The 22,469-nt window shown below is 44.8% G+C and overlaps 1 protein-coding gene across 3 annotated transcripts in view; it reads right to left on the bottom strand.

Moving 5' to 3' along the window:
* The window catches only part of KHDRBS3 (KH RNA binding domain containing, signal transduction associated 3), a 145,159-nt gene that overhangs the window by 40,851 nt on the left and 81,839 nt on the right, over positions 1-22,469 (bottom strand). For all 3 annotated transcript variants that reach the window (XM_053246579.1, XM_053246578.1, XM_053246580.1), the window contains 2 exons: positions 16,933-17,079; positions 8,598-8,737 (listed from right to left, as the gene is read on the bottom strand). In XM_053246579.1, the coding sequence (XP_053102554.1) occupies positions 8,598-8,737; positions 16,933-17,079 (287 nt within the window). The remainder of the gene's footprint in view (positions 1-8,597; positions 8,738-16,932; positions 17,080-22,469) is intronic.

Genomic DNA, 22,469 nt, shown 5'->3' with positions numbered 1-22,469 from the left:
GCGGCGTGGCATGGATGCTATCAGCCTGTGGCACTGATGAGGTGTTATGGAAGACCAGGATGCTTCATTAGCGGCCTTCAGCTCTTCTGCATTGTTTGGTCTCATGTCTCTCATCCTTCTCTTGGCAATGCCCTATAGATTCTCTATGGGGTCAGGTCAGGCGAGTTTGCTGGCCAATCCAGCACAGTACACTATACTTTTCAGAGGTCCGATATTGTTCTGTTCTACAATCCTTGTCTTCTTGGTTCCATGTAATATTCTAATTTTCTGGGATTGTGGATTTGGGATTTTCATGAGCTGTACGCCATGATCATCACAATTATAACAAATTAAGGCTTGACTTATCTCGCTTTGCATGTAATGCGTCTGTCTCATATATCAGTTTCACCTTTTAATTTGCATTACTGAAATTAATGGACTTTTGCATGATATTCTAATTTTCCGAGTTTCACCTGTACATCCAGACAGAAAAATTGTGCTCACTCAGTTTGCAGTGGGCCTTGGGAAATAACGGCCCTCTATTGTGCAACTGCATAGGAACAATTCTTCAGTCTTGAGCAACTGTGTGGCTGCTGCATTACACGGCTGACACAGCACTGCACAGTATGTTAGCTACTACGTTTTAAAAATTCTATGAAACCCCAGGTTCCTAAAGCACTGAAAAGGAATGAAAGTATTGTCTGTCCATGTAACTTGTTTTGGGGTAGGGTAGGGGAGCTGGAAGTGTTATTTTACAATTACATTTCTTTAATTTGAGGAAAAGCATAGCAGGGGAGGAAATGTTACATCTTAAAAGTTTGGAATGTCAGCACTGACATATGACATTAATTTGTTCACACACAACAAACTAAATTTTCTGCCCCACTGCCCCGAAAGGTAAACTGGGGGAGGGCCGACAGCAAAGCAGTATGACGGAAGGATGAACAGGAACATATTACTGAAAAATCTAAAGTTCTTTCAGTTCAATAACAGTACTGTATTACACCTGTTATGGAAACCAAACCACTCCTGCACCGTTCCAACTCAAAAAACTATCTTCCTCTGAAAAATGTCCACCATATTTGTTTGTTATGGGATCATATATCTCACTGGTTCAAGGGTTTTACTGCCTCCAGACTGTTTTGGAGCAAAATTCAAAGTGCCAGTGTTTGTTTAAAGCCCTACAAGGCTTGGTAACCGAAGGAATACCTAACTGTGCACTAAAGTCATCAACAGAAGCCAAGGTGTCTCAGGTGAAGATAGTGGAGACTAAGGAGAATAGAAATGTGCTTTGCAGAGAGGATCATTTAACGCTACTGTTCTGCCTTTCAGTGCCAGGTGAAGACCTTTCTGTTTTCCCAGGCCCTGTAGCAAGCTGTAGCTCCTATTTTGTTGTTATGATTGCTTTACATTTTGGTTTTATTGTAAATTTTGCAAGCCCCCCTGGAAATATATGTATTGCAGGGCAGGCTTTAAATAGTAACACATACCACCCCCCACCCCCACCCCCCAAAAAGCACATGGGCCTTGCCACCACTATAAAGCATCTCTTATAAATATTTGAACTATGCAAGTTACCAGGGGTGACACCACAGTGGTGCACATGTTGCTGCTCAAGAGGGGCAACCAGCTTCTAACCATGATTACGAACCATGGTTTGGCACTAACTATGATTAACAAACAATGGTACAGACAGGGGTCTGGGTCATATGTAACGCCAAACCAGGGCGCTTTCCAGATTACATGGTAATACAGCCGTAGTTTACTTCAGCTTGGCAGACTCATATTGGAACTGAAAATAAAGGATGTTGCACAAAGCCACCAACAGGGGGAGCAGTCTTTTCTAGCTTGCGGGAACCATCCTACAACAGGAAAATACAGCTCCCCCCCCCTCAGCATTGTAGGACTGTAACACAACAATAAAGCCCGAAGGAAGGCACCGGAGATGTGAACGGCACTTTGCTGACAGTGCAGGGACTGCGATGCCGATAAACAGGCAATACGGAAGCACACTTAATGGACATGTAGTGACACTGTTGCAGTGTGCAATCTGGAAAGCACCCAGTACGTCCAAACACACGAAACTGTGGTTTTGCGGCAAAAGCAACCTGTGGTTTGCCTTGCCAAACTCCAATCTGAATGTTTGGTTTGTACAAAAGTTTGCCGCCAAGACCTTAGGTTTGGCCGCCGAGGCATTATATCCAACTCCGGATGCCACCATAGGCACGGTTTTGTGCTGATTTCCAAACTGCAACCACAGAGGCAGTGGCGCAGACCCACCCAGGGACTTGGCTGCTCCATGCCAGCAGTGCTTCTCGCTGTCCACTACTCAGAGAACCAGCCCTGCGCCTCCTGTCACCTATGCTGCTATGGAGTTGTACGGCAACAGGGACACCGCGACACCTCATTGCAACCTTGCCATCCTCTCAATGGGCATTCCCTGTCCCAACTCTGCCCCTTGCTAACCCGCACCACCATCTGGCAAGCAGTAGGGAAAGGGGAGGGGATGACAGGACGGGGACCAAGTGCTCTTCTCCCCAAGAAGCAAGCAGTAGTGAAGTATGTTCACAAGCACAAGCACTCCATGTGGCAACATAAGCAGGGCACCCCATCATGGTGCAGGGAGGGGGATAATTAGCAGGGGTGGGTGTCTGGGCTCGGGTCTAAAAGGCAGCCCAAAGCAAGAACCCTGGAGCAGCCAAGTTCTACTTTTTTCATTGAAAGGCTGGGGAAGGGTGGTCCAGCCCCTTCCCCTGGGGGCATAATGGTTCCTAGGCCTGCTCATGAGAAGAACCATCTGAAAGGAATAGGCTCAAATGTACCAGGTGGAACTCTTGTTCCATGCTGCAGAATTATCCCATTATCCCATGGACCGCTCTCTCACAAGAGTGCAAGGCCACTGGGTGCTCAAGATCAAGCCAGGATGCTCTATGGAAGAAAGCTGTGGGGATGGGGCTGCTTTCCTTCTCTTGGTAACTTCCGGCAAGTAGCATGCCCCCTGCCAGCCCATCCGTCTGTCCATGTGGAAATGTGCATCCTTGCCATGTCCCTGAAGGGTGACCCCACTGTCCAGGGGGGAACCAGGGCTCCCCTCTCCCACAAATCCCCGCACTGGCAGATGCGCATAAGGCACAATGCCAGCCCACAACCGGGAATTCTGAATGGGTTTTAAGGTCCATCCCTGAACCTGGTGTCTCCCCCATCAGTGCAAATACTTGGGGCGGGGTGCTCATTGCCAGGTGTCAAGGGCACCCTCAAGCAGTGATTCTTGAGCAGCAAAGTTCTATTTTTCACACTGAAAGATTGGGGATGTTTCCTCATGAGCACGGCTTACTCATGGGTACGGCTGGTAGCCGGGGTTAGAAGTGTTCCAGTAAGTGGGAAGTGCACTTCTTCTGCAAAGATGGGGGCACCTGACCCAGGGCACACTGCTCAAAAATGAGAGTGACAGGCCATGGGGACACCCCTTTCATGAGAAGAACCATGTCCCCGCCAGCCTGTCCACCCATATGGACATGTGCACCCTGCCACTGTCCTGAAACAGTGACCACGCTGTCCCAGGGTCTCTTAGAAACCCCTGCAACTGGAGTTTGGCTGGTTGCAGTTTGAAGGTCATCTGCAATGCAATTTACAGTTCCAAACTGAAACTGCGGGTTCATCAACCTCGGGTTTCATGTTACCTATGAAACATGAAAATGTAAAATGTAAAACAAAACAGGCCATTATGCATGGGCATAACAACTATTAGGCAAGGGGAGACAGTTGTCTCAGGGCTCCACTGCCTCAAGGGGGCCCCCAGGGGCATGTCACATGACTCCCCGTCTGCCCGTGTTGCACCCCCTATGAATTAATATTGAGTCTCTTGGAGATCACCACTAGCAGACAGTTAAAAAAATGGTTTAACTTTTCTCCCAGCCCTATTAGTTCTCCTGGTGTCTTGTGCTTCTCCCCCGCTTGGAATTTGTGTGTAACTGCAGAGCCAAGGAAGCTGGTTGTTGGGCTGGTGGTCTCTCTCCAAAAATCAATCTTTCCCTGAGTACATTTTAGTGTAAAAAGTAGTGAATTCAGCTAATTTAAAGGGCTGGGGGAGAAAAGGAATGAGAGAAAGATAGGTGGTGTCATGTGGGCACAAGGCTATGTGTGGCTCACCATAGGTGCATCAGAATCTAATCTGGCCCACCACCAAATTTTAGTTTGAAACCCCCTGGCATAGTGCATTTGCAAGAGAGAGGAAAATCCAAGCCCCAATATTTATATGGGGAAAAAATCTTTTATGGGGGGGGGATTCTTGTTGCGCCCCCTGTAATTTCCTGCTGGATCCACCCCAGTGAACTAGATTCAATGTGAATAAGATATTCACCGGATTCATAACGGAGATGCAAGTGTGAGTGCACTATGTATATTGTGAAGTGTATTTGTGTGTGTATATCAGTGAGGGGCCCATTTCAAAATCTTGTGTCTGGGCCCACTCTGACCTTGCTACACCCCTGCCATTATGTGAGTCATATTTAAGTCTAAAACTGAAAGAGATGAGGGGCAACACAGTTGCACAAGGAAGAGTCTATGAGCCTGCAAGGTGATCACTTAGCTTCAGTGAGCAGCACCAGCTTGGGAAGCTTTCTATCTTCCGAAGGCCACATTTCTGAAGAATTAGCAAGGGAATATCTTGGGGACTGTGGTGTAGACTTAACCAGGCACAGAAAAGAGAAATACGAGTGTGTTCCAAGTATGCTGATGTGCTTCCAATTTGGGATGGTCGATTGCATCCCTTTCCACTGTATTTCATCATGCAAATCTCTTGTAAACAGTCAGACCATCCTCAGTCTGTGGGTTCTTGAAGAAGCTAGGGAGGGGCAAGGGGAAGTACAGACCATGACATAAGAAGTGCTAATGAAAGGCCAAGCCCAAGAGCAGCATGCTCACTGACTTGTGTTCTTGCATGATGAAATTCACTGGAGAAAGCTGCAACCTTTTGATTCAGAGAGCTGTTTGTAATTAGTCATTTAAAACAGCAAAAGGATTCAAGTGGATTCATTTGCTTTAACTCTCTAATAAGAGAGATGCAAGTTTTGGGGAGTTTAGAGATATTTTAAATAAATAAAAATTTAAATAATAATAGGACTACACACATAGCACAAACTTTGACCTCTTAACTGCACAACACCCAAAGACAAACAGGTCAATATTAGGTGTCATTTCTCCTGCCCAATTCTGGCAAGGGTGCCTGAAGAGAATAACCCACACTAGGGATGTGCATGAACCTGTTTGGAGGCCCTTTTATGGAGGCCCTTTTACGGGCCTCCGAACAGTTTCAAGAACCAGACGGTTCGAAGGTGGCGGGGGGTTGCACTTTCAGGGAGGGGGAGGGGGCACTTACCCCTCCCTTCACTTCCCCCCCGCCGGAGCCCGGTTTTCCTCAAGTCCTACGGAGTGGCAGCGTACTTCCCTGTTGCCCCGTTTACTCTTCGGCCGGAAGTGGCTGGAAGTAGCTGGTGCATGTGTGCTCAGCAGGCGTGTGCGTGCTCCATTCAATCTAGTATTGTGCTCTGGCCAGTATAAAACAAGTCTTTGCCCTCTTCTATGCAATACCTCTACAAGTATTTGGAGAATGCCATCATGTTCCCGTACCCACCCACCCACCCCAACACACACACCACTCGTCCTTTCTCCAGGCTAAACATACCCAGTTTCTTCAATCTCTCCACATAGGGCTTGTTTTCCAGGCCCCTGACCATCTTCATTGCCTTTCTCTGAACCCATTCAATTTTTTCCAATTCCTTCCTAAGATATGGCACCCAGAATTGGACACAGTATTCCCAGTGGCGGCTGGGTCTGATCAGGAGATGGAGTAAGCCTTAACACCCAGTAAATGCTCCTGCTGCCTGGCATCCCACACAGTCAACCAGCCATGCACCATGCCGTCCAGTTGGCTGCCACGCACATGCATTGGGCAGCTGAGCTGCAGCAGGGCACACAGTTGGTTGGTTGCATGGAAGGAGGGGTGGTGGCAGCTTTAACAAGGTGTCAAAGGTATACTACACCTCCTGCCCCAGCCTCCAGCAGCCACCACTGAGTATTCCAGATAGTCCAACTAGTGTGAAACAAAGTGGAATTACTGTATTTATCTGAATCCAAGACTAATTTCCCCCAAATACTTTGATGCTAGAAATAGGGGAATTCAGGGGAATTCTTAAATTCAGAGTCCTCTTCCTTTTGGATAAATACAAGTATAATCTGTATATAACCTCTATTTTTAAGGGGGTCATCTTAAACTCAAGAGTTGCCTTCTATTTGAGTAAATGTGGTATTACTTCTCCTTACTTCAAAACTATGATTTGATCAATACAGGTTAAAACCTCATCTGCATTTTTGGCAGTTTCATCGCACCCATGTTCAGCTTGTGATTGACTGAAACTCCCAATATTTGTTGCACATATGCTACTACCTAGCTAAATATCTCTGTTCTTATGCCCTTTTTTTGGCTTAAGTGCAAATTTACAATCATCATATCTGTTAAAATTCATTGTGTTGGATTCAGCCCAGTTTCCAATTCTATCAAAATCACTAACTGTACAAAGCATCAGCACCTTTTAAAGTAGTGACTTATATTTAGCAGGGGGAGTGTAACTGTCCCTACCCAACTCTAACACAGTGACTTTGCAGTCGCTGCTGCTGGGGCAAGGCTACAACACCTGGGGCTATTTAGTTTAGAAAAAAGACGACTGTGGGGAGACATGATAGAGGTCTACAAAATCATGCACGGAGTAGAGAAAGTGGGTAGAGAGAAATACTTCTCCCTCTCACAGAACACTAGAACCAGGGGTCATCCCAGGAAATTGACTGCCGGGAAATCTAGGGATAACAAATGGAAGTACTTTTTCACACAACGCATAATCAACTTGTGGAATTCTCTGACACAAAATGTGGTGACAGCCGACAACCTGGATGGCTTTAAGAGGGGTTTGGATAACTTCATGGAGGAGAGGTCTATCATCAGCTACTAATTGGAGGTCTAAAGGCCACCTCCAGCCTTAAAGGCACGATGCCTCTGAGTACCAGTTGCAGGGGAGTAACAGCAGGAGGGAGGGGGAGGGCATGCCCTCAACTCCTGCCTGTGGCCCCCAGCGGCATCTGGTGGGCCACTGTGTGAAACAGGATGCTGGACTAGATGGGCCTTGGGCCTGATCCAGCAGGGCTGTTCTTATGGGGTCTATGTTGTGGCTGTTTGAACCCTTTTGGAAGAGGAAATCATCTCCCTTTTGGGAGAGGAAATCATCTCCCTTTTGGGAGAGGGATTCATCAAAACAAAAAATTTTGTTAACTTTTTTGGAAAGCCATATATAAATATTTGTATAATTATTGTATAATAACAACAACAACAAGTTGCTGAACTGGGCACAGAGCATCTGCGCCTCTAGTTCTCCGGATTTCTCCCCGCCCCCCACCCGCTTGCTGGTCTGCCATTTGGCCAGCAAGCAGGCCGAGAGGGAGGCTGTGCCACCCTCTCTGTTGCCTACTTGGGCCAACCTGGGGCAGGAGAGGGAGGCTGCACTGCCCTCTCTGCGCTTCACATTTGGCCCCAATGCAGGCCATCCTTCCTTTGGGCCGGCAGGTGGGCCACCTGCTGTTTTCTCTGCCCACCCACCACCCACCCACTGCTGCCATTTTTCTCCACCAGCCCGGCTGCCGCTGCCACAACCATTTTCTTCCCTCCCACCTGTGCCTGTCACTATCTGGGCAGCTGCTTGCAAACTCTTATGAGAGCTGCCACGCACGGGATTAGCAACAGGTATGCTTAAGAGAAATAAATAGATAAATAAATATTATTTTGAATTTTATTCTGAGATGTTGCTATCTCTTCCCAGTTTTGTGACATCTGCAAGTTTGCTGAAGATTCCACACACTCCATCAGGCCCTGGATAGGGCTCAACTCAAAGCTCATTTTTTTCCTTTTTATGGAGGAGAGTTTTCTGTACCTCATCAGTTATGTCAGGAAAGTTTTCCAACTATTTGTGAATCCACCTGGCTTCATTCAAATGGCTGACTGAAATCAAGAAAAATTACATCCGCAGCATTCCCATCATTCACCCAGTTAGCTCAATTTCTGCTACGCACTGCAATCTGTGCTAGGACATGATCATAATGGGAAGCTCAAAGGATTAAAAACTCACTGGATTTTTCTCAAAACAGAAGCATGTACCTCTTAATTGACCTGAACTTTAAAATATTTACAAGGAATTTTTTTTAAGGGCACATTATCTTTGCCAAAAGGAGACTGCTTACGTATGCAACAGCTTCCAAGAGGTTAGTTTTCAAAACAGCTGTATTTCGATCACTTTTCTTCATGAAATTTGGAGAGACAGTGGTTGCAGTCACTCGGTTACTCCATGCCAAATTTCAGGAAGTTCAGATAACTGATTTGGATTTTATTACAAATGGAATGCAGCTATTATGCCTTACGTTTATTTACACAGGCAGTACCATGCCTGTATCAATTAGTCTACTGAAAGCGTGGCCAAGTGATTATGAGAATGTACAAAATAAGATTATAAAAGCACTTCATTCATTTATTTTTAAAGGGTTTCACACACTAAAAGCAGAAACTGACCACCACATACCTCGCCAAAGAAGGGGTTGGTACTCCTCGGGCCCTCAAAGGAGGTTTCCCACGAATGACTAAGACTTCTGCACTTTCTGAGCCACCATTTAAGTACGTTAGTTCCTGCAATTGGGCCTGTCTGATTTCATCATTGTAGTCCTAGACAGGGAGAGAGAGGCTATTCAGTCACATCCAAAAAGGTATGTATGCCACGTATTCTGGACATTATGCTCTAGCCACAAATACTGTATTTTCGCACATAGTCCCTGCCCACGGCAGGAGCCCACACCTTCCTAGAACCCACAGTTCAGTAACTTCCCTGTTATGAGACAATTAAAAAGCCTGCACCCATATGATCCCCCACACACTCCTCTGCCAGCAACTGTAAACTCTACTCCCCATACTTGCTGCTTGCTGAAAAGAAAAACTGGAGAGAGGGCTGTCACTTCCTATGGAGGGAAGAAGAGCTACTTCCTCTAACCTGCCTGATCCAAGGATCCTCTAAAAATTCTGCCATTTTACCCCCAGGGAAAAGCGCTTGACAGTCCAGAAATAGTCTCTGGGAATGTCTTGCTAGAAAGCCTGCACCTCTTTAAGTACCCCCCACCGCTTTCATTTAAGGGGAGGGGGGGAGGATAACCCACGGGTTCTTGGTGAGGAAACACAGTATTGCATGAACAGTAATAAAAGTGGAGGTACAGAACAGATTCTCTTTTATTGGGCCAAATCAGCTTTAAAGTTTTAGATTTTTTAAATTATTTAGATTTAAAGGAAATGGCGCAGCAGAAACAGATTTGGGGAAAAGACTCCCATGGGATTCAGGACAATCAGTTAAATCCTAGTATTTCAATTCTCATTAAACTGATGCCAAGACTGACTCTTAATATCCCCTCTTGAAGCTCAGCCAGTGACCCGGGGCAAATGTCAGAAATCTAAGAACTGCCTTGCTGGATTCCATTCAGTTCTCAACAGTAGCTGTCCACGTGCCTCTTGGTGCTCTAACACAGGGCCTTGAAGGTGATGGCTTTTTCCTAGTTTCCCACAGCATCTGGGATGCAGATGTATCTTCCTTCTGCATGTTGAGGTCTTGTTTAGTTGCCACAGTTAATACCAGTCAACAGATTTATCCTCCACTAATCTGTTTAACCCTTTTTAAAAAAAAAACCCTCCATTTTAATATATTTAAGCGAGAATACTACTATGTTGAACAGTAGCAAACAATGTGTTGCAGTTGTTTACATGTATGCATGAACGTTGGGTTGAAACCTGTTTTTCCTTAGTGCCACCATCTTGGGTGAAAAGTTACAACTGAAAAGCCACGTAACTCATACATTCCAGTGCACCAATACATGCACTACAGAAGCCAAGATATCTAGCTCCACACGGCAGAGTGTCTAGTCATACAAATATGTTTGCTATGAATTCATTGCACATGACTGTCTGGAGAAAGCTAGAGATGCTGACAAAATCTCGGTGAATCACGTTTGTGTGACCCAGTGACTCCGTGGCAATTTAAACCAGGTTTACCAAAAAAAGAGATGTAATTAGAAAACTGACCAAATGGCTATCTAAAGAAGTTCTGAAAGGAGAATACAATATGGCAGCAGGAATGTTTAACATAATAAGGTCATAGTGACTGGTAGGATAACCTGCTTGAACACTTCTCAGTGGATATTCTGAGAAGTCTTCAGTTTAAAAATACTGGGGTGTGTGTGTGTGTGTGTCTATCCAAGAGCTCTAAGCGGTAAGAAAGATGTAGGCAGTAAACTTTTCTGCTCTCCACAGACTGCCTTTCAAGAGTATTACAGAAATCAAAATAAAGTTATTTTACAGTTTGTTGAGTGCCTCTCAACTGTATGGAGGACTTCAAAGCGCTGAACACTCCTCCATGTTCAAAGAGGACGTGCTCTTCCTCATCCAGAACACAAAAATAGATAAGTGAGCTAATGTTAGTACAGTACTTCAGAGTTCAATTTCTGTTCCAGGGGATTCTATAATTGAGTTAGATAGAGGTGTGTAAAGGAGTAACAGGGATGACAGAATCCAATATAGCTCCTTTTCTCTCTCTCCAAACCTTGTTCTGGCAGGTTTCCTCTCCAGTGAAGAAATTTATTCAAAATTCTAGCAATCCTAACAGGATTTGTGATTTTAGACAATAAATTAAGAACAGACTGGATTTTTCTAGTCAAACATTTTCAAAGACTATTGTAGGAAGGGAGAAGACCACATGGGCTTTTAGTTTATTAACTTTTAAATAATGGCTCTTAAAGGTTTTATCTGTTACAAATGTTTAAATAAAAGTGAGCTCTTTAATATCAGCTCCTCAATTTCTACCAAATGAATACCCAAACTGCATCTCAAAGCTCTGTACAAAAAACTCTCAGCAATTCTGTAATGGGTTTTTGACCTATCACAAAACCCACTAGACCCACTTAGCTAGGGCTTCCTGAGCTAATAAAATAAGATAAACACATGTGCACACAACACTACAGCCTGGAAACTACATTGGGTTGTATCTGCAATCATTAAAAAAGAGACACCTTGGAGCGTCGCTGTTGCTAGTAGGAGTCACTGACCAACACATGCTGGCTGTTATTAAATTCTGAGGCTGTTCACACAAGCAGCCTTACCAGGGTTGTAGGGCTCATGTGAAGCACTGGGCTTGGGGCCCTTCCATCCCAGTCCCCCGTCGTGTGTGCTCGGGGTGCAGGCAGCACCGAGTGCACATGGAACGGGGCAGCAAGAGCTGGGGAAATACCTCAATACACCACGCTCCAAGGATGGTGCATCTAATGGTGCATTGAGGGACTCCGGAGGACTTCAGCCCCCAGGTCTGCCTCCCAGTGCAGCTTGTGTACCGCAACAAGAAGCAGAGCAAACTGGGGAGGGTGATCATGTGGGGGAGGCAGGCAAGAGCACAACTTTTCTGTTTATCCATTAGTTTGCTTATCTTTCTTTCTTTTTTTCTTTTAGTCTTCTTTTTAGTCTTTCCAAAGCAATCACATGATATAAACATTGGACCAAATAGAATTTCTGGGAATTTTCTGGGTAGAGCCTTGGGCTACAATTTGGCTATGCATTTGGTAGCAAGCAGAGAGCTGGTTGTCTGCTAATTTTTATTTAATATTGTGTAACCCGTAATTCCAAACTATTGCTCATGGCAAAACAAGAACATCCTAATACAAAGTTGGAAGATAACGTTTTAAAATCAGCACACACATCCTTGAATAAAGCCAGGCACCCCCTCCCCAGTAGGGGCAATGGGTCCAAGACCGCAGGGAGACAACCTCCAGAAGCACGTGTTCCCTTTTGCCATCCTCTGCCATTGTTACTTGAAGAGATCTTGGGAAAGTGCACACACTCCAAGAACATGCAACACATCAAGGCTATTCCCATGAGCAGCCCAAGCCGGGCTAGGGCAGGCCAGCTTGTGTGGCACACCCGATCCCGGTGCTTCCACCCCTCTTAGCCCCAACTTTTAGCCTGGCCCTTAACCAGAATTAGAGGGTGTGAGCACGTCCTCAGCCCCAGGTCTAGGGTTGTGTATGCTTGGGCTGCACACAGCCCAAGCATAGTCCGAGCCTGGTACCTAGAGCGCCCAGCATGAGGGTGAATCCCTGAATGCATTGCACTACCCAGGCGGAGCATCTTGGGATTGCTGGAGGCCGCGACTCATTTTCCCAGCCTCCAAGGATCATGTGGGCACTCGATCTGCGCACCAAAAAGCTGCAGGACAGTTGTCGGGGGGCGGGAGAGACAGGTTAAACCCTGCCTCCCCCCCCCAATCCCCTCCCTCCTGCCCAACTAATGGCTATTTTTTATTTACTTCTTATTTTGTTCTTTATAAAACCACCTTTTTATGTATTTAATTAATTGGCAGTGTTTTTAACAAACAATTGAAGACATCTTTTTAGATGGGCTTTTTAATATTGTATCCACTGCTCATACTTGGTAGGTTTCTTAGTTCTTAGCTCTTTACTTCCAACTTTTAATTTGAAAACTTTTAAATGTGGTTTTAGCCTGGTCTTTTAACTTTTTAAATTTTAACAACATTGTATTGTTCTATATCGTATCTATTTTATTAAGGTTGCGTGCTGCCTTGAGCAATAGTGTACTGGACAAGCAGAACACAAATATTTTGAATGAATGAATGAATAGTAAGGACTGATAGCTTTGTGCACACCTGTTCTCAAGAGGAAAAGCAACTTCAGAAGAACATATAAAAACATATGAAGCTGCCTTTCACTGTGTCAGACCATTGGTTCCACCAAGGTCAGTACAGCCTACTCTGACTGACAGCAAGTCTCCAGGGTTTTAGACAACCCTGCCTGGAGAAGCCAGGGATTGAAACCAAAACCTTCTTCACACAAAGCATGTGCTCTACCGAGCACTCTGCCCAGAACCAGAACACATCATGGTCAGGAAGACTTCATATTGAGGGCTGTCAGCTTTTAATGACTAAATATGTGCTACACTGGAAGGGATCAGGGGCACATAGGAAAAGTTACACTTAAAAGCGCTGCCTGTAGAAATCAGTTGGCCTGCATTGACTTGGCTAATGGTGCTTGTGCCCATAATAATGAACACACACTAACACAGTGGCTTGCATGACATGAAGTGCCACCAGCCACCTCAGCATAAATATCACATGTAATTTGGTGGCTGCCTTTGTATGTAGTCCACAAACTGCAGTTGGTACAGAATGTTGCAGCCAGGTTGGTCTCTGGATCATCTCAGAGAGGTGATATTACTCCTGTGTTGAAAGAGCTACATTGGCTGCCAACAGGTTTCTGGGCAAAATACAAGGTGCTGGTAATTACCTATAAAGCCCTAAACAGCTTGTGCAATGGGTTTTTAAGAGAATCTCTTCTTCGCCAAGAGCCCCATCACCCATTGAGATCTTCTGGAGAGGTACATCTACAGCTGCCACTGGCTAGCCTAGTGGCTAGCTGGGGGCGGGCCTTCTCCGTTGCTGCCCCTGGGCTTTGGAATGCACTCCCATCTCTGTGCATGGGAGCCTCTCCATCTCTGGCAACTTTTAAAAAGGCACTGAAGACATATTTGTTCACCCAGGCTTTTAGTTAGATGTATAGATGCATCTAATGGTGTAGTGGGGAAGTAAGTTGCCTAGGGGGCAAGAGGCTGCTGATTTGAATCCCTGCTGGTATGTTTCCCAGACTATGGTAAACACCAATATTGGGCAGCAGCAATATAGGAAGATGCTGAAAGGTGTCATCTCATACTGCGCAGGAGATGGCAATGGTCAACCCCTCCTGTATTCTACCAAAGAAAACCACATGGCTCTGTGGTTGCCAGGAGTTGACACCGACTCGACAGCAAAACTTTACCTTTACCTTATAGTTTTAATACTTTTAATGAGTTTAATGTTTATATTTTAATTGTAAACCACCCAGAGACCAAGTTTTGGGTGGTACAGAAATATGTTAAATTATATCTAATCACCACCCAAAACTTCCATCTCTGGGAGGTTTACAATTAAACCCATACAAACATTAAACTTATTAACATTAAAATCATTTAAAACCCAACTTTAAAAGTATGTGCAACAGGCACAGGCATGTATAGTAACCCAAACACTCGGTATACATCACAAGAAACTGAGTTGTGCTAATGCACATGTGCATTGCAACTGCATGCTATTTATGTGCTAACATTAGAGGTGAGTCCATCTGCTCCAGTATTAGGTCAGGAAAAGTGTGGTTAGTAAATCTACTTCTAAGGTGCAAAGTATCTAACCGAGAGGCTCTGTCATACACTGCCTGTTTGCTGCAAGACTTGGATCATGGTGCTTCTTGGGCCTCTCCACCAAATGTGGGAGGGGAGCTGGTCTTGCAGTAGTATGCGTGAGTTGTTCCCTTTGCTAGGCAGGGTCCACCCTGGTTTGCATTTGAATGGGAGATCATGTGTAAGCACAGTAAGATATTCCTCTTAGGGGATGGGGCTGCTCTGGAAAGAGCATCTGCATGCTTGCAACGCAGAAGGTTCCAAGATAGGGCTGAGAGAGACCCTTGCCTATAACCTTGGAGAAGCCGCTGCCAGTCTGTGCAGACAATACTGAGCTAGAGGCAGGGTAACCGGCTTGACTTCCGGTGAATCAGCAGTTTTTATTTTGAGCTCCGTTCTATACTGTTTTATTTTGTTTTTTAACTGGAGACTTCTCCATTTTTCGCTGTTTTGTTGTTAGCTCTCAGCATGTTATGGTTTTACTCAAGGTCTCTTCCCTTAGAAGTAAGTGCCTTGAGTAGTATTTTGGCTGGTTTTATCTACTCTGCCTCCTTACTATGGTGTTACTCTGCTGAGATAATTTTGGCTTTTCTTCTTCTCCTCTCCCCCCTCCCCCCCACTTCTGTTGTGGCTGCTGTAGTTGAGAGATGAATGCTAAGAAGAGGGGCCGTTCCTCACCGGATCAACAACTATCCTTGAAAGCTAGTAAACAAAGATTAGACCAGTTTTTCTCTAAAGGGAAAAAACAGGTCCTAAAGCTGGACATTGCTGATCTTATTGGCTCCATCCCCACTAATAACAGATTTGTCCCTTTGGGGGAAGAAGTTTTGAATCCAAGATGCTGCTGCAGCATCTTTAAGTTTGATGCCTCCCTTGGAGAGGAATAGCTCACAGGTCAATGATGATGCTACATTGGCTCCGTCTGATGTTTCCCCATATGAAGTCCTGGCGAAACAAACAGTCCTGACTTTAGCAACCCTTCTTGACATCTGTGAGAAAATACAGAAGCTGGACAGGAAAATGGATATCCTGAAAACATCATTTAGCTCTTTGGAGAAGACTTGTTCTGCTCAGAGGCTCCCAGTGGATACTGAGCTAGATGGACCAAGGGTCTGACTCAGTAGAGGGCTATGGTCTGACTCCATATAAGGCAGCTTCCTATGTGGGGAGGGCTGTTTTAGATGCCAGTTTGACCTCAATCCAGATGAAATATCACAGACTATACAAGGAGAGACATCGCTAACATAATTCCTACCTAACTGTGCAGTGGGTTATATGTTGGTTGTAACATTCGAAACAATATTTATACATAATCTAGTTAGATATTCATCTAAGGACGATTATGATCTACTGATCAGAACACCACATACAGAATTTAAAGGATTGCCTTCATTTGCTGATAAATTCAGTTTTAAGCCAACATCTCTTTTCCATTAATCCCAGAAAACACACTTTTATGCTTACATTTCTCTTATTAATGGCCATCTATTGATCTGAACAGATATTAAATAGATGTCCATTGTTGCCCACTTCAGCTTATCCATTATGCCTCAGCTGACTTTGCAAACCGTAAGAATAAGAGAATTGTCTTTCTGGATCAGACCAAAGATTCATCTACTCCATCATTCTGTTTTCAGATGCAGCCAGTCCACGGCCTCCCCCAGTTTGTCCCCAGCTCAGCATCTGGTATTCAGGGAGATATTGCCTCTGTAGACAGAAGTTTTGTTATCATGGCTAGTGGCCTTTGATAGCTTTATCCTTCAAAAGTTTGCCTTTTAGAGCAAATCTAAGCTAGTGGAAATCCCCCAGTTTTGTGCCATTGAACTGCAGAAGTTAAGTCCAGGAACATCTTTCCACTTAATACTCAGGGGAACCTGATAAAAGACCAAAGCAGGCTAGAGTTTGTGGCTGCTTAACCTCCAATTACCCACAGCAGTAATTTCCATGATTACACAATGGCTCTGGACGGTATTGTGTTACACGAGTGGACAAAGCTCTATGGAACAGCATGCCAAAACTTTCCAAAGGCAGCTAGTACTCTGGAAGACTTGAAGATACAAAACAATGCTCCTGGAAGGGAAGGAAGCCATGCCTCTTAACAAGAGAAACTTCCTGGAATATGGAGCATAGCATAGTCTTTATTTCGGTCTTTGACCAGCACAGCATCGAAACAGACAAAAATGGTTCAAATAACCTACACCTGCGAAGAAATATGGAGTTTTATCAAAGTCTTGACCAAATGAATATACAACTTAAATGTATAATCTGACATAAAGTGTGCCGTCGAGTTGGTGTTGATGCCTGGCGGCCAGAGAGGCCTGTGGTTGTCTTTGGTAGAATACAGGAGGGGTTTACCATTGCCATTTCCCGTGCAGTATGAGATGACACCTTTCAGCATCTTCCTATATCCCTGCTGCCCGATATAAGTGTTTCCCATAGTCTGGGAAACACAGCATTGGGGATTTAAACCTGCAACCTCTGGCTTGCTAGTCAAGTCATTTCCCTGCTGCACCATTATTCTGTGACATAGAAATCTCAAAAACATCCCATAAAAATTAAGGTTATTTTTCAAATAGAGTAAATAAAACAAGGTTGCAATGTGTACTAACAGGGATGAGAAACTTCTTAATTTCTTCCAGTGCGTGTCCCATTCTGGCATATGCTTCTGCTGGTGGGGCAAACACTTCAATTAACACATGCAGGTCATCATTCAGGTGGAAGTACTTTGCCTCCCCACTTTTCCTCAATTCTTCTTCCTGGAAAGACAGGTGTTTTACACAAAATCATTGTGGGAGAAAGGGAAGTACAAAAGGAAAGTTTTCATTAGCTGTCATTTGACAGATTATTCTTTTTTTTTTTTTAGGTAGTCAAACTAAACAAGACTGGAAACAAGACCTTCTAAAGATTTCTTGTTTTAGACAGGACAGCTTTCCCAGACACCTACAAATGCAAATGTGTTTGATGTTAACATAAGACCTTCTGTCATAAGAGGCATCTCAGCACTAGACCTTACAAACCATTTTAATTGTGCTTTCCTATCTATCATTCAGCTTTATACCATCTCTTTAAAGTCTATTTATTGCAGGAGTTGCAACAAGTCACACTGAGGGCCACTTTGCACATTACAAACTAACATACATATACACACTTGTGCATTCATCAAAATAGTTGGCTTTTGTAGAATACAATGGCATCAGGTCAGCACAAGCATTCTCTACGTTGGAGAAGACTGCTAGCTGTTTACCATGCAGCTCAATATAACAATACCATGATATCTGGATTATATGCATGAATATTGCATCATGAACTGAATCAGTGGCCCCAAAGGATAGTGCAAGGGTTTAGAAGCAAAGCTATAGAACTACTTGGCCACAAACAGCTGTTTAGTTAAACTGTAAGCCACCCTGAGATTTCATTAACCATGTTTCTGTGCTTGTGTGTCGCTGTGGCGTGCGGCGACACATGAGTAGACCCCCGACCGAGAGGCTGTAAGCAGCATTCCGGGCTTGGGGTTCTCTCCAGGATGCCCCACACACTCATGCAGGGCATCTTGGAACTTCTAGAGGCCACCGGGGCCACGCAGCTCATGATTCCCGTAGCCCCCGCCACCTCCATGACGGAGACGGCAGCCATGTGGGCGACCAATTCAGCCACCCAGCTACGAGCAGCCACTTGTCTAAGCCTGCTCTCCCTGCAGAACCCCGTCAGGCGCTTCACATGTGTTGTGTGAAGCGCATCGGTATGTCGGTGTACTGCCAGTTTTTCTACACATAAATGGATTCCCAGGGGGAAGGCACCTCTGCCCCCAAAGTGCTTCCTGGGCTCCTTGTGTCTCACAGGACTGAACAGTTGCGCAGTTCGCCCCTGCTAACTGCGCAAAGAGGCACCTTTTACTGTGGTGATTCTCTTTATTTAGCAAGGGGAGAGTAACTGGCCCTCTCCACCCCCAGCATAGTACTTCCAGTGACTGTTGCTGGTGTGTGTCTTGTTTCTTTTTAGAATGTGAGCCCTTTGGGGACAGGGAGCCATCTTATTTATTTGTTTATTATTTCTCTTTGTAAACCGCCCTGAGCCATTTTTGGAAGGGCGGTATAGAAATCGAATTATTAATAACAAACAACAACAACAACAGGCTTGGGAAACAGCATTACATTGACTGGGCCAGCTGAGACAGCACCACTACTGGCAACAGTCAGAAAACAAGTCACAAATTCACTAACACCATAGCCTATATAACAAGGCTTGCCTCTTAATTTGAAGAACAATGCTGGATTAATAATCTTCAGATCAAACTAGGAATCTGGCATGAAATAAGATTCACTGTTCTTGTAACAATGGATTTAGAGCTATTTCTGTCCACAGTGGGGGGAAATAGTAGAACTACAATTTTGTCTTTCAGGTTTTCTTGAAATCATAGACGACCTTAAAGGCGTACTCCTACTGACAAGGTTGCAAGGTTCAAGCCAACTCAACCACAGTATTTTACTGTTCTGACCAGAACAGGCTTTGGCTGAACTGAACCAGACTCCCCCATGATTGACCAAATTTTATCCTGGCCCCAAATCTCATTTGCCAGATCCCTCCAACACACCAGCTCAGACCTGGCTTCACTCAAAACATACCTTAACAAAACAAAACAAAAAGATTACAAGTTGATAGTCCTCTTGCCCATTTTGAGGGTCTGTGAAGTTCTTGTTTATTTTTATCCAGAGGTATCCCCTCACCCTAACCCAGCAACATTCAATTTTTGTTCCTCCTACATTACAGCACCTCTTGTTTGTCAGGTGCTTTACTTCCATTCAGTTCCTCCCTACTCAGCCTCCTTCCCTGCCCTCCTCCCTTGCCTCTGTTGCTTGGCAACCCAGGCTGCAGAGACCGTGGAGACACGGGACAGATGCTACTGACCCTCACTGAATGCATACAGGTATGCACAAATGAGCTTGCCATGGTGATAGTAAGCAGAAAAGGAAAGGACAAGAGCCCAGGGTAAGCATATCAGGTGATTCTGCCCCTGCCCAGTTGTTCCACCTTTTATACAAGAGGAAGAAATAGAGAGTGGTCCCTGAGGGGAATGCCTCCCCACCAAATGCTACTGATTCAAGAAACCACTGTCAGGTCACTGCAGCTGAATGTGATGGTTCACTTATTTTATTAAGCTTCTTATCAATCATCTCATTGCATTCATTGGCTGGAACACTGGAAGACAGAAGTAGGCTTACTTCTTACTGTGCAATTTAGCAGAATACTGCCAGTTTCTTATAAGAACTAAGAACAACACTCCTGGATCAGGCCCAAGGCCTATTTAGTCCAGCATCCTATTTCCAACACTGGCCCACCAGATGCCTCTGAGAAGCCCACAGGCAAGAGCATGCCCTCTCTCCGGCTGTTGCTCCCCTGCAACTGATACTGAAAGGCATCGTGCCTCTGAGGCTGGAGGTGACCTATAGCCTCCAGAATAGTAGTCACTGATAGACCTGTCCTCCACAGATTTGACTGAGCCCTTTTTAAAGCCGTCCAAGCTAATGGCCATCACCACATCCCACTGCAGAGAAATCCATAGACTAATTATGCACTGTGTGCAGGAATATTTCCTTTAGATGGTCCTAAATTTCCTGGCCTTCAGTTTCATGGGATGACCCCTGGTTCAGTGTTGTGAGAGAGGGAGAGAAATTCTCTGTCCACTCTCTAGAGCATGTAATTTGCTTTCTTCACAGCTGCCACACACTGAGTTGACACTTTAAATGAGCTGTGCACCATGACCCCAAGATCTGTCTCCTGGTCATTCACCGACAGCTCAGACCCCATCAGTGTATATGTGAAGTTGATTTTTTTTTGCCCAAATATGCATCACTTTATACCTGCTTACACTGAACATCATTTGCCATTCTGTCACCCACTAACCCAGTTTGGAAAGATCGTTTTGGAGCTCCTCACAATCTGCTTTGGATTTCACAACCCTAAATAGTTTCGTATCTGCAAATCTGGCCACCTTGTTGCTTACCCCAGCTTCTAGATCATTTATGAACAAGTTAAAGAGCACTGGTCCAAGTACAGATCCCTGGGGGACCCCGCTTCTTATTTCCCTCCATTGTGGAAACTGTCAATTTATCCATACCCTCAGTTTCCTGTCCTTCAACCAGTTACCGATCCACACATGAACCTGTCCCCTTTTCTCATGACTCCTATGTTTGCTCAAGAGCTTTTGGTGGGGAACTTTGTCAAAAGCTTTTTGGAAGTCAACCGAATCACCTTTATCCACATGCCTGTTGACACTCTCAAAGAAGTCCAAAACGTTAGTGAGGCAAGGCTTGCCATTTCAGAAGCCATGCTGGTTCACCTTCAGCAAGACCTGTTCTTCTATGTGTTTAACAATTTTGTCCTTAAGTATGCTTTGCATTGATTTACCCTGGCACAGATGTTAAGCTAACTGGCCTAAAGTTTCCCAGATTCCCCCAGATCCCTTTTTGAAAATCAGAGTCACATTAGGTGGTTTCCAGTCTTCCGGTAGAGCCTGATTGTAGGGAAAAGTTACATATTTTCGCTAGGAGATCAGCAATTTCACATTTGAGCTCCTTCAGAACTCTTGGGTGGATGCCATCTGGCCCTGGTGATTTGTAAATTTTTAGTTTTCAAGATTCAATGAACTCATTCAGCTTCTCTGCAATCTCCATTTTCTCCTTAATAATCCCTTTTGTGCCCTCATCATCTAAGGGTCCAACTGCCTCCCTGGCAGCTTTTCTGCTTCTGATATATTTAAAAATGTTTTTGCTATTCTCCTTGTCACTTTTAGGTATATGCTGCTCAAACTCTTTTTGCATCCCTTGTCTCCTTCCCTGACTCTTGTTAGCCATGCTGGCATCTTCCTGAACTTTGTGGTACCGTTCCTCCTGCTTCTATACATTCCAACTGAGCTTCTATTATTGTGGTTTAAAATAAGTTTCATGCTTTATGGAGTGATTTGACCCTCTTGACTTTCCCTTTCAGTTCTTCTGAAGTCCATCACATCTATGTTGGACCTGCCTGGCAGTGTTCCACTCGCATATAAGCTGAATTGGATTACACTACGGTCACTGTTCCCCAGTGGGTCTGCAACTGTCATCTCGCACCAGGTACTGGGCACCACTCGGGATTAAGTCCAAGGTCACCTTTTCTCTGGTTGGTTCTGTGACCAATTGTTCTAAGCCACAGTCATTTAACATGTCTAGAAATCTGGCCTTTCTGGCAATACCCACATATGAACTAAGCATCATTTTTTAACACATAGGTTCTTGAGGGCACAAACCACACCACCCAAGACAGACTAAAGAAGATTTGGGTCCCCCCAGGGGATGTGGAGGCCCTGGACTTTGGCCCTGAAGTCCAGGGATAAGAGCGCCTCTGTCACCCATTATTATAGCTCTGTCTCTCTTTGATGCTTCTCTGATTTGCTTCTCCAACTCCAGGTCACTCTCAGTGCCTTGATCTGGAGGATGTTAGCACATCCCTAGTAACACATTTACTTTTATACTGTCATCTGTAATGAATCAGTGGAGGACTCTGGTCCTCCTAGGTTTTCTAGCTTGTTGGACTCTATCGTTTAATATACAGTGCTACTCCACCCCCAGTCCTCCCCTCCCTATCCTTTCTGTAGCGTTTGTATCCAGGAATAACAGTGTCTCACTGGTTCTCACCATTCTACTATGTTCCCATTATTCCCACTATATGTTTTCATTAGCAAACAAGCACTCCAGATCGCCCATCTTGGCTCAGAGGCTTCTGGTATTGGTATATAAATACCTATGCACTGCGTCTCTTACCTGGCATTGGCATGTGCTATCTCCCTTACTTTCATTTGACCAGCTGCCATGCGTTTCCATCTGCTCTACTCTGGTTCTACTCTATGCCCTTCTGGTTTATCTGAAAAAATTGCACCAAAGGGGATTCTGCTTACGTAAGCAGATACCACCCAGTTCACATTGGCAATCCCCCAGGTGTCATTTTAAAATCTGCTCTGCGAACTCTTTTATTTTAAGCACCAGCCGTCTGGTTCCATCTTGGTTCAAGTATAACTCTAAGCTCATAACTCTAAACTGAGAGATAGCTAAACAAAACGGTAGAAGCCGAACGTTTACAGAAAGTGGCCAGGACCAGGCCTGACAGATGGCAT

The sequence above is a fragment of the Hemicordylus capensis genome, chromosome 4 (assembly GCF_027244095.1).
Source record: "Hemicordylus capensis ecotype Gifberg chromosome 4, rHemCap1.1.pri, whole genome shotgun sequence".
NCBI lineage: Eukaryota > Metazoa > Chordata > Lepidosauria > Squamata > Cordylidae > Hemicordylus > Hemicordylus capensis.
The sequence above is the reverse complement of the archived record's forward strand: the minus strand, read 5'-3'. Positions and strand labels throughout refer to the sequence as shown.